General features: G+C 49.0%; 1 protein-coding gene and 2 long non-coding RNA genes across 5 annotated transcripts in view; 1 reads left to right on the top strand and 2 right to left on the bottom strand.

The window, feature by feature from the left end:
- Positions 1 to 354: 354 nt before the first annotated feature.
- On the bottom strand, positions 355 to 3197 carry FOXG1 (forkhead box G1). Its single transcript, XM_052693960.1, has one exon. The coding sequence runs from the start codon at positions 3182 to 3184 to the stop codon at positions 1829 to 1831; it is 1356 nt and encodes a 451-aa protein (XP_052549920.1). The 5' UTR covers positions 3185 to 3197; the 3' UTR covers positions 355 to 1828.
- Positions 3198 to 3815: 618 nt separating this feature from the next.
- Positions 3816 to 14266, top strand: part of LOC128086557 (uncharacterized) — a 90644-nt gene continuing 80193 nt past the window's right edge. For 2 of the 3 annotated variants that reach the window (XR_008209414.1, XR_008209415.1), the window contains exon 1: positions 4000 to 7904. This is a non-coding gene — a long non-coding RNA (uncharacterized LOC128086557). Of the gene's footprint in view, positions 3979 to 3999; positions 7905 to 14266 lie in introns of those variants that run through there. The other variant, XR_008209416.1, reaches the window with a different exon arrangement.
- LOC128086558 (uncharacterized) lies at positions 10087 to 13573 on the bottom strand. Its single transcript, XR_008209417.1, has 2 exons — positions 13171 to 13573; positions 10087 to 12620 (listed from the first exon to the last, which is right to left on the bottom strand). It is a non-coding gene; the product is annotated as an uncharacterized LOC128086558 (long non-coding RNA).

Here is a 14266-nt window from a genome sequence, read left to right as displayed (position 1 = left end):
AGCTCCCCATACAATCCTTTGCAAAACAGTTTGCCCAAGGTTAGCAGCATTGAAAGTCTGCAAGTACAGAGCACAGACACTTCCGGAACTGTGGAGCTTTCAGATAAAGATTGCATTTAATACACGTACGCAGCATAGCTTGCCAAATTTGATCAAGTCATTATAGGAAAGCTAATATGTATATGTATATATACACACATTCATAGTTCATATAGCTTCACTTATCATACAGTCGGAATAATGCCTTTTGGATGGATAATTCTTTCAGATCATACCAAAGATTGCAAAAAAAACCCCAAAAAACCAAATAACCAAATAACAAAAAAAAAAAGCAACAACAACAAAAAAAAAAAAAACAAAAAAAAAACCAACCAAACAAAAAACCAACCATGTCCTTAAGAAATAAACCGTGTACCTGTACTTTTTCCTAGCGCATTACATATATATGTATGAATATATATGTACATATCTACATACATTCGCAGTGTTAAGCGCGCTCAGTGTCAGACCGCTCAGCACGACCCCCGCCTTGCACTGCCATGCTCAGGCCCTACACCTCGCGTGGGGCCGTGGGGTATTGCTAAAACCCGCTCCTTTCTGTCCCCAAACATTGTGGTTAAACACGAGGTGATGTGGGGGTTGGAGAAGGAGCTTGTGAAAAATGGAGGGCCGCTGGGCTAGGCAGCGTGCTGACCTCCCTGTAACTTTAAAGCCTCAGGAATTTTAATTTTAGTTAATAAAAGAGACAAAAAAACTATCAAGTATATATGAATTTAGCCTATTTTTTTTTTTATTTCTGTGTGTTCATAGTAAACATTTTTGTAAGTGACAAACACGGGCATATGACCACAGTATCACAATCAAGAAATTTTAAGACAACATTAACAATCACTCAAATTTATGCGGCATTTGCGCAACACAGGTTACATATTTGCAAGGTTTACCTATAAGTACAATAGGTATTAACATTTCACTACATTTAGAAAAAAAAAAAATAAAGGTGACCTGTTAGTGACCACATACATCAAAATATACACAACACAAACTGAAGGCAATCAGTAATTTTGTCCCCTTCGGAATCATTGGAACGGGCAGTGCTGCGAACTGAAACAATGCGGCTGTTTTTAAATTACTCCGTACACTGAGTGCATTTTCTAAAACCCAATCTTTGGTCTAAAAGTAAACAAACAAACAAACAGGAAAATAATAATAATAATAATAATAAAGAATTAAAAAAGAAGAAGAAGAAGAAGAAGAATGAGTAGAAGAAATCCCAAAAAAAAACCAAAGCAAAAAAAAAAATAGTTAGGTAAAGAAAAAGATAAAATTATAAATGGCCAAAACGTAGTTTTTGGGCATCTCTCAGTATGAATCTGCTTAAATACAAATTACACTTTCTTTTTTATAGTTTTCACAAATCTAGTGGCTTTTTTCAAGGTCTGCACCCACCGACATATCCACGATAACTTATAATACTGCAAACATGGAGAATCTGGCGGATTTAGAGATGGACTTTTTGTGTTAGAATAGGAATCGCGAAAGCAGTCACTATTAGATACACATTCTACTAGAAATTTGTCTTCCAAACTCCATAGTCTACAATGTAATCTCCCCACATTGCACCTCGCTGACACTCCTCACCCTGGTGGCATAATAAACAACCCTAGAGACTGAACAAACGTACAGAAAATGGGGGACTTAATAAAAAATACCTGGGCTTTTTTGTTTTTCTTTTTTTTTCCTTTTTTTTTCTTTTTTTCTCTTTTCAATCATCATTTACAACGCGAACGTGTGTAAAATGTTCACTTACAGTCTGATCCCATGGACGTTAATGTATTAAAGGGTTGGAAGAAGACCCCTGATTTTGATGTGTGAAATAATCGGAGAGTCCTCCGGACAGTCCCGTCGTGAAACTCGGCAAAGAGGGTCTTAGAGACTCGCACGGCAGGGTGGAGGGTGCCTGCGGCGATGTGGACGAAGAGGCGGCCCTGGCCGTCATTGAAGTGCTGCTCTGAGAAGTCATTGAGGGGTGAGGGACGTGGGGGAAAAAGTAACTCGTCTGTCCCGCCAGGAGGTTCACGGAGCAGGGGTTTAGGGAGTAGGTGCCGGAGCAGGGGACCGACAAGCCACACGGCACCGAGGCGGCCAGGGCGGCGGCCGTGAGGTGGTGAGTGGCGTAGGGGATCTCCCCGTTGACGAGTCTATCGACGCTCAACCCGTTGGACGTGGAAAAGGAGTGATTGTTCCCCAAGGAGTTCTGAGTCAACACCGAGCTGTAGGGCATGGGGTGGCTGGGGTAGGCGGACGCAGTCCCGTTGTAGCTCAGCGTGCTGCTGGCCCGCGGGTGGTGCAGGGACAGAAAGGGGGACATGGGCCAGTAGAGGGACCCCGCCCGATCCATGAAGGTGAGGCCGGTGGAGGTGAGGCGGGCGCCGCGCTTGAAGGCCAGCTTGGCCCGAGAAGTGGTGGAGCGCCGGCGCAGCTTGCCGGTGGTGCCTCCGATGAAGACGTCGTCGCTGGACGGGTCCAGCATCCAGTAGTTCCCTTTGCCCGGGTCGTCGTAGTGGCGGGGCACCTTAACGAAGCACTTATTGAGAGAGAGGTTGTGGCGGATGGAGTTCTGCCAGCCCTGCTTGTTCTCCCGGTAGTATGGGAAATTCTTCATGATGAACTCGTAGATGCCGTTGAGCGTCAGGCGCTTCTCGGGGCTCTGCCGGATAGCCATCATGATGAGTGCGTTGTAGCTGAACGGTGGCTTTTCATACTTGCCATTCTTCTTCTCTCCCTCCTTGCCTCCCTCCCCGTCCTTGCCCCCATCGGCCGCCCCCTTCTTCTCCTCGGCCGCCTTCTCCTTCTCCTCCAGATCCGCCGCCGCCGAGCCCGCCTCGCCCTTCCCCGCCAGCGCCTCGGCCTTGGCCGCCTCCAGGGCGCCGGCGGCGGGCGGCGGCAGCAGCAACGGCGCCTTCTCCTCGTCCTCGTCTTCGGCCGCAGCAGCGCGCTGGGGCTGTTGCGGCGGCGGCGGGTGGTGGTGGTGGTGGTGGTGGTGGTGGTGCGGATGGTGGCTGTTGTGGTGGCTGTGGCCGCTGTGGTTGTCGCTCTGCACGGCTTCGGGCACCAGGCTGTTGATGCTGAAAGAGGACTTGGGCAGCATTTTCACTTCCTTCCTATCTCCCATGTCCAACATCACACGCTGCGCCGAGGGGGCGGCTGGCGGCGGCCGGGGCCGGGCAGGTGGGGGCCGGGCGGGCGGCGGCACCACCGGCGGCGGCGGCGGCGCGGCGGGAGCGCAGCGTCAGGCGCTGGCACGGCATGTAGCACGGGCGGGGGACGGCGGCAGCGGTCACCGAGCGGAGAGAGCCGGAACGAAGGGGAAAAAAGAGGAGGAAAAAGGAGTAAAAGAGCCCTCTAAAAACCAAACAACAACAACAAAAAAAGCCAACACCGCACGCACACGCATACAAAAAAAAAAAAAAAAAAAAAAAAAAGCTACTTCATGGTGCCGGTTCCCCCGGTAAACCGGTATAGGGGGGAGGACGCGCCGCGGGTCGGAGAGGAGCCGGCTATACGGAGCGCCCCGGCCGCAATTAATTTCAGAGCTGCAGACACGCACCGTGGCTGTAAAAAATTTTTTGGTTTAACCTTTCCCACCGAGCGCCCAATCAGAGGCGGCGGCGTGCCGGAGCGTCCTGCCTCCCGCCTGCCAATGGCTGCGCGCAGCCACGCCCACACCTCTCCGAGACTCCGCCCCCCTCGCCGCCGCGGCTCCCGCCGCGCATGGATACCGATGCGGGGCGCATCACCGGCCGTGCCCCTCCGCGCAACGGCACTAATCTCCCCGTGCCCAACCAACGGCGCTTGGCTCCGGGGTTCTGCTCGGTAACTCCTCCGGTGGAGCAAAGTTGCTCCGTCCCTCCGTGCCACTGGGGCAGGAGGACGGGAGCCGGGGGGGCGCGCAATCCGCGCGGTGCCGGAGCAGAGGTACTACTTGGCGGATCCCGACGGCGCCCGTCGGCAGAGTGTTCCCGGGCCCCGCCGCGCTGTTGTTATTTATTTAACCAACGGGGAGCAACGAAACTCAGCCGGAGGGGTCGGGACGGCGGGGCAGGAGCTGCAGCTAGGGCGGAGGAAGGGCTCGGGCCCGATGTGGCGGCGGCAGCAGCGCCGGGCGGGTAGAGGCCTCTGGCCGAGGCCTGCGGAGCAGCAGCACCGCCGAACGAATTAAGCGCCCCTGTACCACCCGAGTCCCGCGGGCTCCGGCGCAGCGCCCCGCGCAGCGCCTCCGTCTGCCCCGGAGGGACTCAGTGTGGGCCGTGGGAAAGAGAACGGGGGCTCCATTCCGGCGGTGGCGTTGGTTCAGGGGCTCACGGAGCGGGTTCGGTGCTGCTCGACCGCATCACGGCGTTACCGCTGTGAGTACGGGCAGAAATGTGAATCGGCCCCGAAACAAAGCGAGATGAGCCCTGCGGCTTCCTCGCTCTGAAAGGAGAAGGGGAAGTGTGAGTGATAGAGTATTGGTCACGTTTAAAATCAACGCTGTGCAACAAAACGTACAGCCGGTGCCTGTCGCTGCGTTCAACTACCCAAAGTTTATGTTTGTCACGCTGGAGAAATGGTTGAAATGACACCCGCAGCCCTGCCCCAGCGTGTCCCGGGAAACCCAGTGCAGATTCCAGTGCAACCACCACGGCTCTGTGCATTTTCTGTATGCGTTTGTGTGTATGTGCGTGTGTGCGAGAGCGCGGCTGTGAGAAAGAGAGTAAATCCCCACAACAATTGCTGTGGATGGGCAATAAACAATTGCAATTGGGCATGGCACGAACTATGTGCGTTGGATTAACCTCGCTTGACCTCACCACAATTGTATTTATTTATCCAATTCCGTAACAGGTTGCTACTGACCGAAAAGAAGTAGAAGTCAATGGATCAACTGCCTTCGGTTTTTATTTATTTAATTTTTTTTAGAATTGCCGTTGTTAAAAAAGAAAAATCATGACAATTTGTATTTATTTCATTGCACAACACTGAAGCCAATAGATGGGAACTCCTGAGGAAGAGGGCAGTGTGGAGGATGTGACTGAGCTCTGCAGTGCTAGGGGTAAGAGGAAAGGTAAGCTCTATGCATACTGTTATGGTTCTGATGGGCATTAACCAATATATGTCAGTGCGGTACAGCAAGATCCCATCGGGGTGGCTGGGCCCTGTGCGTTTTCCTACTCGGTCTAGCATGTAATGATTCGGTGTAACCGGATTCTTGAGAAAGGACAGGTTACGTAAACATTTACTGCTGTGGAGTAACTATACTATTTGTACTCTGATATGCAGGAAGGAAAGTGTTGATTAACACAGAAGAAAAAAAAAAAAAAAGCGAAATTAGCTGATTGCATGCTCATAAGTGCAAGCTGTCATTGAACTGCTTTTAAAATAGACACAGCTGGGTGTTTGTGTTGAAAAATTTCTTGTGTTTTTGCTAATACTGAAATAAGCATGATTTTGTATACCAAACATTTTCAGATCATTAAAATTTCTAATCTGTGCTGGTTTTAAACACAAAGAAAAGAAACGGATTCATTTCGCAGTAAAATTTGCTGATATTATATTAACTCAATCAGGTCTGTACAAACGGGGTATTGTGCCTTATCAAATCCCTTTGATCCATTTAATACACCAAGTGCCAAACGTGTGTATTGTTTGTTAACATTGAGCGTTTTATTCAAATCCCAGCTCTGCAGCAAACCGGAGGAGCTCTCGTTTAATGTAACACTGACATCGCCTGCTGAAATTTTAATGCTCTGAGGTGTTCCTTAGGTCAAAGCTGAGTCTGCTTAGCTCTGCAGTCAGGGATGAGAATGTAGCAGAGAAAGAAAGAAAACCTTCGTCCTTTTGCATTTCTGAGCAAAGGTCCCATACGGACAGCAATGTGTTTTTACAGCGTTTGGTGATCTGGGCTTAATATTCAGTCATATATCATGGCAGCAGAATAAAGTACTGTGCAGAAATTTAGGATTTAATGATGTATTTTTTTTAGCGCCATGGATATACAGTTCTACCAAAAAAGGTAATGTTGTGTTCAATATGTAGTGCATATTGTTCCAAGTCCGTGAGATTAATTCACTGTTCATAGGACAGAAAAGGATATGTAGGAAAAGCACGTCAATTATTTAATTATTTAATTATTTCTACTGGACTTTCGAATCTGATTTTTCTTTTTCCTTTAAAAAAAAAAAAAAATCTGAAAATTCTCTATGTATAAAAGCGGGACTATTGGCTTTGGACAGACAAAGTTCTGCTCTAACACCAGTTCTTCTGCTAGCTCTGACCTGGCCGCAGCCCCCAGCCACTTCAGCGGTAGCTTTGTGTATGGTGGCCCTGAATAAATGACTGGTTTGACCCTCTCAGCTCCATCTGCACTCGAATTCCTGTGAGAGGGTCCAGAAATTTAGCACTTTCTAGCATGAAAATTTTGGTGGAAAATTTTGGCGAAACAGCTTGAACAGAGAAGGGAATGCACGGCCCCAGCCCTGCAGGGCACCGCCAGTGCGAGGAGAGGCAGCTCTCTGCTCCCCACCCTCAGGGACCCGTGGCACTATGGGGCCGAGAGAGTCCCGCTCCGGGGTGAGGGTGAGGACCCCCGGCTCAAATGCCATCCAAAGGATTGCCGTGCTGTTTGAATACAGATTCTGGATACAATTTTTACTGATAATGTTTCACCGTAGATTCTTCCCTGAGTGTTTTTTAAAAATTAAAGGCCGAAGGAAAAGTGTACCACTGTCAGCTCGATGGATGCAGATATGCTGTGACCCCCACCCCCACTCCCCGCGGCTCCAGCCTCCAGTCCCCCTTCACACGAATACAGCGGCTCTGCACTCCCAGGCTCTTCCAAGGGGTTAAGCTGCTAAAATGTCCTGACAGCTTAAGGAATGAATGAGGGTTTTTTCAGCCATGAAGAGAGAGTATTTAATAACCACGCTTCGATGGCATCATGTGTCCACGAAACGAATCGGGACACCTTAGATTAACAGCCTCTAATATCACGTTGGGTACAGTAAATGCCTGGATGTGCGCATTTATAACTCTATCCCCCGGATTCTAAGCTTGTCTTACTTATTCCAGGTTACCTGGGCAATTAAGGTAAGAGCTGCTCAGCAGACAGCGATATCCCGCTGCTCGGGCAGGGCGAATGGGGTCGGAACGCAGCGCTAACAAAGGCGAGAGGTGGTCATACAGATTGAAGAGGGGTGAATGGGCTGGAGGTGGAGGAATGAATGGAGGCAAAGAGAGAGAGGAAGAAGTATTCAGCGGTCCACCCTTACATCCTCGTTTGTATATTTAAGTTTAGGTGTCTGTCTCTAACCGACTTTCAGTTAATCCCTAACAGCTGGTCGTGGTGCTAACGTTTAGTGATTAGAAGGTACTCTATTTAGCATGCTGTATCCTTCTTGCCTGGGTTTTGGTTACAGGTTATACGATTAGCATTGCGAGAACAGTAGTGAACTAAACTTCCCAGTGAGAGGTCTTCACACCAGGGAAGTGTTACTTTGCGGCAGCAGCCCTGCCTCGTCAGTCATTAGGAAGCTGCAGGTTGTCAGAGCCTTCTCTTGCGCGCACACACGCGCACACACACACGCGCACACACACAAAACCACAGCACTAAAACTAAATTAAGAAGCCGATGATTAAGACAAGCGTCTACGAGGCCTGTCATTTCAGCATCCTTCCATCATAACATTATGGCACCGAGAAATTTGCTTTAAAACCCTGGAAAAAAATGTCTATGGGAGAGCCTTGTATTTGAGATAGCATAAACGTTATCATCGAGTGTAGGCTGGGAACTGCCGCGGATACAAGATGGTATTCCACTGAGGACACGGGTGCTGCAGGGACCTCTGGGCTGTCCGCGCACTCGGGTGAGTATCGCTCCATTCTATTGAAGCAGGTATGCAGGCACTGCGCGAATCGAAGTGGACCGTGTTTGAAATCCGCAGCTCCGTTCCTTGCGGAGACTTCGGGGAACTCCCCCTAAAGATAGATCTATAATGAAAAGTCCCTGCCGGATGACTAATGGTTATTGGCACTCGGTGCCCCTTTAAGGAGAGAGGCACATATTGTGCAGAAGACCTTGCCAGCACCCTTTAAATACAAACATTTTAAGCCCCCCTCCTATGCATCCCCACCCCTGTTGTTTTCGGGCTCGTTGTGTTGTAGCTCCTCTTCTCCCCCCTCTTTTAAGCTCCCTCGTCTTCCCTCCCCCACCCCATTCAGAACTAATTGCTCAGTTGCTGAAATGTTTCAAGAAGAGCTAAATTTCCCCATCCGATGATCTTTTGAGAAGCGGCACTGTACCATAAAGACCAGCCAGCGGGGTACTGCTGGAGGAGAGGTAGTGTTCACACAGTGACGCTCGGCACTCGGTGTAAAGAGTCCCCCTCACGCTGAACTTCAAGAGGTGTCTTGCACGGGCAGGGCTTGGAAAAACGAAGAAATGGGAAGCGATTGCTGTAAGGGACAGAAACCTTCTGTGGTGCCGTAAGCGCCGGGATAGAACGGTGACAGAAGGGGACCTCGGGAGCATCGCAGTGCGCCTTTCCTCCTGCGGCTGAAGCGGGGTGGGAAGGGATGAATTTCTTCGCCTTTGTTACACGAGAAAGGTTTTATTTATTTATTCCTATACCTGTAGAATCCCATCCATGGAAAGCCTATCTGTAGACGTCGAGCTTTCGTTAGAATTTGTCTGTTCTTTTGCCACTGCCAGAATTTTTCAAAACAGAACTTTCTGCCACTCGCTGCCAACCCGAAGGCTCGAAGGTGCTTTTTTGCAAAACCCGAGATGTCTCCCTTCTGTTACACAGCGGTGTGTTTGAGTGTCACCTCAGTCTGTGCAATGCGAATCCTTGCGAAACAAACAAACAAAAGCCATTAAGGGTCAGAATGGAAATTAAAATATCACTGAAGAATTACTCACAGAGCTATGATGATAATAAAATATAGGGGCAGTGGGCCACTTAGAAGTCGTATATGGTTCTCGAGGTTTGAATACATAATTTTATTTTCTTCTGTTTGCTGGTAAAATATTCTTGACCAATGCGGTGCATTTTATTTATTTATTTATTTATTTATTTATTTATTTATTTATTTTCTCGGAGTTATGTGGTTGAATTCAAGAATCGGGAAAAATGAGCAGTGTTTTGATAGACTTGGAGCTGCTCTTTGACTTCCAGAGTATTTTCGTAGTGCCCCTCTAAAGCCCCTTAGCCTCTTATAAATGTGATATCGAGTAAACGATACACGTATCTGGGACTGCAGTTTTTCGGTAAAGGTAAAAAAGATCATTTTCTCCCGCCCTCCCTCTCTTCTCCCCAACCCTGCCCCCCTCCTCCAGCGCAGAATCAGACCCGTCCCTCCCCGGGCATTATTCCTGAGGCGCTCGGAGCAGCCAGCGAGCACATACCCACCCACCCTACCTGGCCTCCCCGCTCCGTGCATCCATCGCAGCCCTCGGCTTAGCGGGATCCGAGCTCGACGCGATGAGCCGCGGGTCCCATTTTTAGGGCCTACAAAAGCACGACGTCCTCCCCTCTCCCCTTCATACCCCTCCTGAATCCCCCGTGTAACCACAGCAAAATGCTGGAGGTAGCACAAAAGCCACACACAACTTCACACTCGCGCAGGCAAGGCGCCTGACGAGCCCCGGAGTAAAACCACTTTTCACTTTCTCCGTGCCCGGGGCTCATGCAGGACAAGGCGGTGCGCGGCGCGGAGTTGTTCGCGGGTGCGGAGCTGCGCTCGGTGCGGGACCCGCAGTCGGAACGGGCGAGGGACGAACGTCGCTGCTCCCGCAGTGCCCCGGTGGCAGGCGACGGCTTTCGCTGTGGGATGTTCTGGGCATTTTATATTGGCAGGGTGGTCTCCATGATATCTTTTTTCTTTCTTTCGTAGAGGGAGGGGAGAGAGATGGTAAGGGGCTTGTTGGATGATTATAACTGCTACCACTCATAAAGAAGTTTCTTGGGGAAGGACTGATAGCGTACCCTTGATAACTGTGGGTGTGTTCATACATTATTTTCATATGATATGTCTTTTAGACAGAGCTTGTTTTCCTCCTCCCTCTCTCCCCAGCCCACCCTCCACCCCCCGCTTTTTTTTTTTTTTTTTTTTTTTTTTTCTGGAGTTTGTTTCGCTTTTAAACCAGCAGCACAAACAAACAAACACACAAAACCGACTGGCAACAAGTTAAATCTCGTCCGCGTCCCTCCCACCGTGAGCGGACCGTGCCTGGCTACAGCCTGGGGTGGTGGTTTTGCCTCAGCGGTAATCTGACCGAGAAGCGGCTGCACATCGATTTCTGAGCGGTGACATTATGGAGAGAAAAAATGTTGAAAGAAGCACTTCTTCCGGGATGCACCATCTCCTTTGTGTGTTTGCTCCTCTCCATCTTTCAGATGGGGCTCCCCATAGGCTTGCACACACACACACACACACACATACACACACACACACGCACACACATACGCACTGAGGCTCTGTTTCCCCAGGGAGTTTCAGAAAACAATGTTTATTAGAAATGATCTATAAACTCCACCTGAACAATGAAATCATGCCGTAGCTTGGAAAACTCCAACAAATAAATATTTTGCCCAAGTGAGAGGATGGCATTGCACTTTATTTGCCAGCTCGTTGCAAAACGTCAGTAACAAAAGTGTAGATAAAAGGCTCATAGCCCTCGTCCACGTTGGACTGGACAGACCATACCCATTTAGGAACAGGCTGGGTTTGTTTTTCCTCCCAAGGCGGCTACAAACTAGTTTTGCAGTTGTATTAAGTACCGAATCTACAAAAAAACATTTTCTCCCTGAGGGTCCTGCTCATTTCTCGCTGAGCTTCAGAAAGAGCCCCTTACGAGAGTCGCCTGCATCCCATGACACATCTTCTCCTTGCCTTCAGTGCAAAGAACTGCAGACAGACCGTGTTTGCCTGTGCTTAGCGTACCTAGCAGATACCTCTTCACGCAACCGCACAATTCGCAAATGATAGTTTAACTTTCTCTGTTGTGGTGGGCACGTGTTTTGTCATCTGAAATTAACTTGTGAAAGCCTTTGTATCATTTTTTGATTTGTGTTTGGCGACAACGCAGATCATATCTTATTGCGTTGATGGTTGGTACAATTGCTAAATTAAAGGCATGTTTTCGGCTTTGAGAAACGGCAACAAAAAAACAGCCCTCTGAGAGCTCATCCTCAACAAAACAACCCAAAGAGCACCGTAATAACACAGCGCAATATTTCCTGCTTGTGCAGCGCCGATGTCATTCGATATCTGTATTGTCTCTGACTAGGGATACTCAAGGAACTCTCAGACTCTTTACCTATGACCATCACCTAAAGAAATATACAAACAGGATATGGATAATCAGTCCAATTGCCTGGAGGAATGCAATTGGAGTCAAATTCATTTTTTATCTGTGTCCTTACCTGTTTTCCCATGTAAACATTAGGAACTGAACTCGTCTTGACGTGCTTTGGTGCCTGAGCCAGATGGAGCGCGACGAACCACTACGATAAAAAGAGCGAACCCCGTCGTGCGCGGTGCGGTGTTGTTCCCTCTGCTGGGGCTTCTCTTCCCCGCGGAGGGCGTCCCGCCGCGCCCAGCGCTGAGCCCCGCGCTTCCCCGGACACCCGGATTTACGTGCAAAGCCTTTAGCGCGTTGGGGCCGAAATTATGATTTTCCACGTTTCCAAAGGGACGGGGCTCTATTTATAAATGTTACAGGAGGTTTCGTTACTTCAGGAACAACAAAACAGGAACAGAGCTGTAATTTTCAGGAAAATAGGATTTCAAAATACAGAAATAAAAAAGTAGAGAAGACGACATATAATTCAATCAAATTACAGACAATTGCTTTAAAATTCAGAATAGTAGCGATCCATTATGTCTCTGTTTTATTAGTGACAAGTACAATTACTCTAAAATAAAGAACACTGGTGAATATATAATTGGCTGTAATCACGTTAGTGTTGGAATAAAAATGACGGGGACATTTAACACTTTGACAACAAAATGCTCAGAAACAACTTATTTATTCAAACAGTTTTTATTTTCGTTCACGTGAGGCAGAAACACGCTTTTGCTTACGATAAATCAATGTAGATTTTTTTTTCCACTTTCAATATACATATAACTAAAGAAAGATTATTAATTATTTTGTTATCTGCGGATTAATGAAGTCTTCCGAGCGCGGCTGCATTGCCGTCGATCGCTCGTACCCAGAGAACGCCATCTACAGGAAAAGGGCTTCAGACTGAGCACAAATTTATACACTATTGGTTAAGAAAAAAAAAATCAGAGTTAATATTCCTCTCTAAATCCGGCTCCGATGTTACCCACCGCACCGATCACAATATTTGCTTTGTAATTGCTTTTCGCGATTCAGTTTGTTACAGTTTGACACAATGTAAGAATCTGTTACGAGGCCTTTTCTTTGAGATGCGGCATTGCAGAAATACACTGAACTCCACGAAGAATCACTTTTTCTCTCCCTAAAGCAGCTCTTTTCTCTCGGGAGTGACATGATCGTCCCAGCGATCAGCCCAGACGCTCTATCCCTTCAAACGAAGTGTGGAAGACGCCTGCAAAGGAAACTCAAAAACAAAATCACTTGATTGAAGTCATTTTGTACAACAATTGCGTCGTAGAATAAGACATGACATTTCTTTATCTTTACTTTCACTTATTTCCCTTTGGATAACGCCTATAAACACCCTAGGCATGCTCTCCTCTACTCGTGTAGAACATCCTTTGCCCCATTGCGTAGTCCCTAAAAGTGCAGCTCAGCTGTGCTGTTCATTTCTGAGCCTTTGACGGAACCTCATCGAAGTAGAAAGATTGGCCCTTAATATTTCGGTCAGATAACTGTAGACCCGTGGAGACAGCATATATCCTCCGTGGCGAGAATCCAGCACCCCAAACAAGCCATAGAAAATAAGAGAAAATAAAGAAAAACGAGGAAACTTTCCAGACTCATCTCTCCGCATTTATTTTCTCTTTTTCTCACGGATTTTTTTCAATTCCGAACGAATATTTCTTCTATTTCTTTATTCCTTTATTTACTCTTTACCTCCCACTAGGAGGTAAAGGTGCCCCTTTGGGTATGTGTCTCTATTCGGAGCCGGATCCCACCTTCTCCCCGCTCCATGCCGTCTCAGCGCCCTGTTGGTGTCGGCCCCGAGCGTCCCCCGCCCGCGGTTCCCGCAGCACTCTGCTTTCTCCCTCCTTAACCCGGGCCACAAATCCGGACGGGCTCAGAGAATTTCAGGTGTGCATTAATCTGTGCAGCGCAGCACCAAAAGCAGCGGTTAGTTACATAATTGCTGAGAAAAACTACCAACGGTGCACCCTCGATGTAACGTGTTAGTTTGAAAACAAAAGCCGGGAAACTTTATTATTGTTATTCATGCTCCTACTGGGATCAGACTCAAGTTTACACCCGAGGTCTCCTTCTATCTTCTCGCTTCGGGGCACTGACAGCGAATGTCCCAAATCGAGAATCTGTGCTACATCCCCACTTTTAAACCTCGCTTAATGCCAGGATAACTCCTTATCTCCCTCCCACCCCCTCGGCTTGCCGCTCCCGCAGAGCAGAGGGGCCCCGCTGTCCCTCCCCTCGGGCCGGGCTCTGCCGTTTCTAGGGTGCCTCGCACCAAACCACAGATGTCAGCCTTCCCCCTACGTGTTCGGGCTGTTAATGCGGGCACTTCACACAACAGAAATGTTCATCTCTGGAGCCTTTCCCAGGGACCAGCCGCGGATTTCGCGCGTCGCCTCCGTCGCGGGCGGTCCTGAAGCCGCCGGCGAGGGAGACGGGGGCTACCTCGCTGCACGGCAGCCACCCTGTCCCGGGATGCCGCCTGTAGCCGGCTGCAGCCCAGCTCCACAAATTCTCGCGGGTGCACGGTACCACATTCCCAGCTCGATACCTCCTTTGATTTTTTCGTCGTAATTAACACCGACCCTTGTCCCACAGTCACCAACCAGGTGGTTGGGCCGGGCAGGGATCTCAGAAAGTCTCATTGTCCCTTGGACCCCCGGGGCTGCTCCTTCGCACCCCGCTGAAGGGGTCCCCGTGTTTCCCTCGGGTTGGGTCGGGCCGGGCCAGAAGAGCAGCCGCCCTCCCGCTGGCGGAAAGGAGAGCGATGCGAACGGCGCCGGCGACATCTAGCGGCCTCTGGCCGGCAGTGCAGCCCGAGCCCGGCAGCCAGGCTCAGGAGTGGGGACG

Source organism: Tympanuchus pallidicinctus, unplaced genomic scaffold (assembly GCF_026119805.1).
Source record: "Tympanuchus pallidicinctus isolate F22 unplaced genomic scaffold, pur_lepc_1.0 scaffold3, whole genome shotgun sequence".
Classification (NCBI taxonomy): Eukaryota; Metazoa; Chordata; class Aves; order Galliformes; family Phasianidae; genus Tympanuchus; species Tympanuchus pallidicinctus.
The sequence above is the reverse complement of the archived record's forward strand: the minus strand, read 5'-3'. Positions and strand labels throughout refer to the sequence as shown.

What these genes read in the sequence shown, in the direction of transcription:
- FOXG1 (XM_052693960.1), bottom strand. Translation starts at nt 3,184, where the DNA reads ATGTTGGACATGGGAGATAGGAAGGAAGTGAAAATGCTGCCCAAGTCC.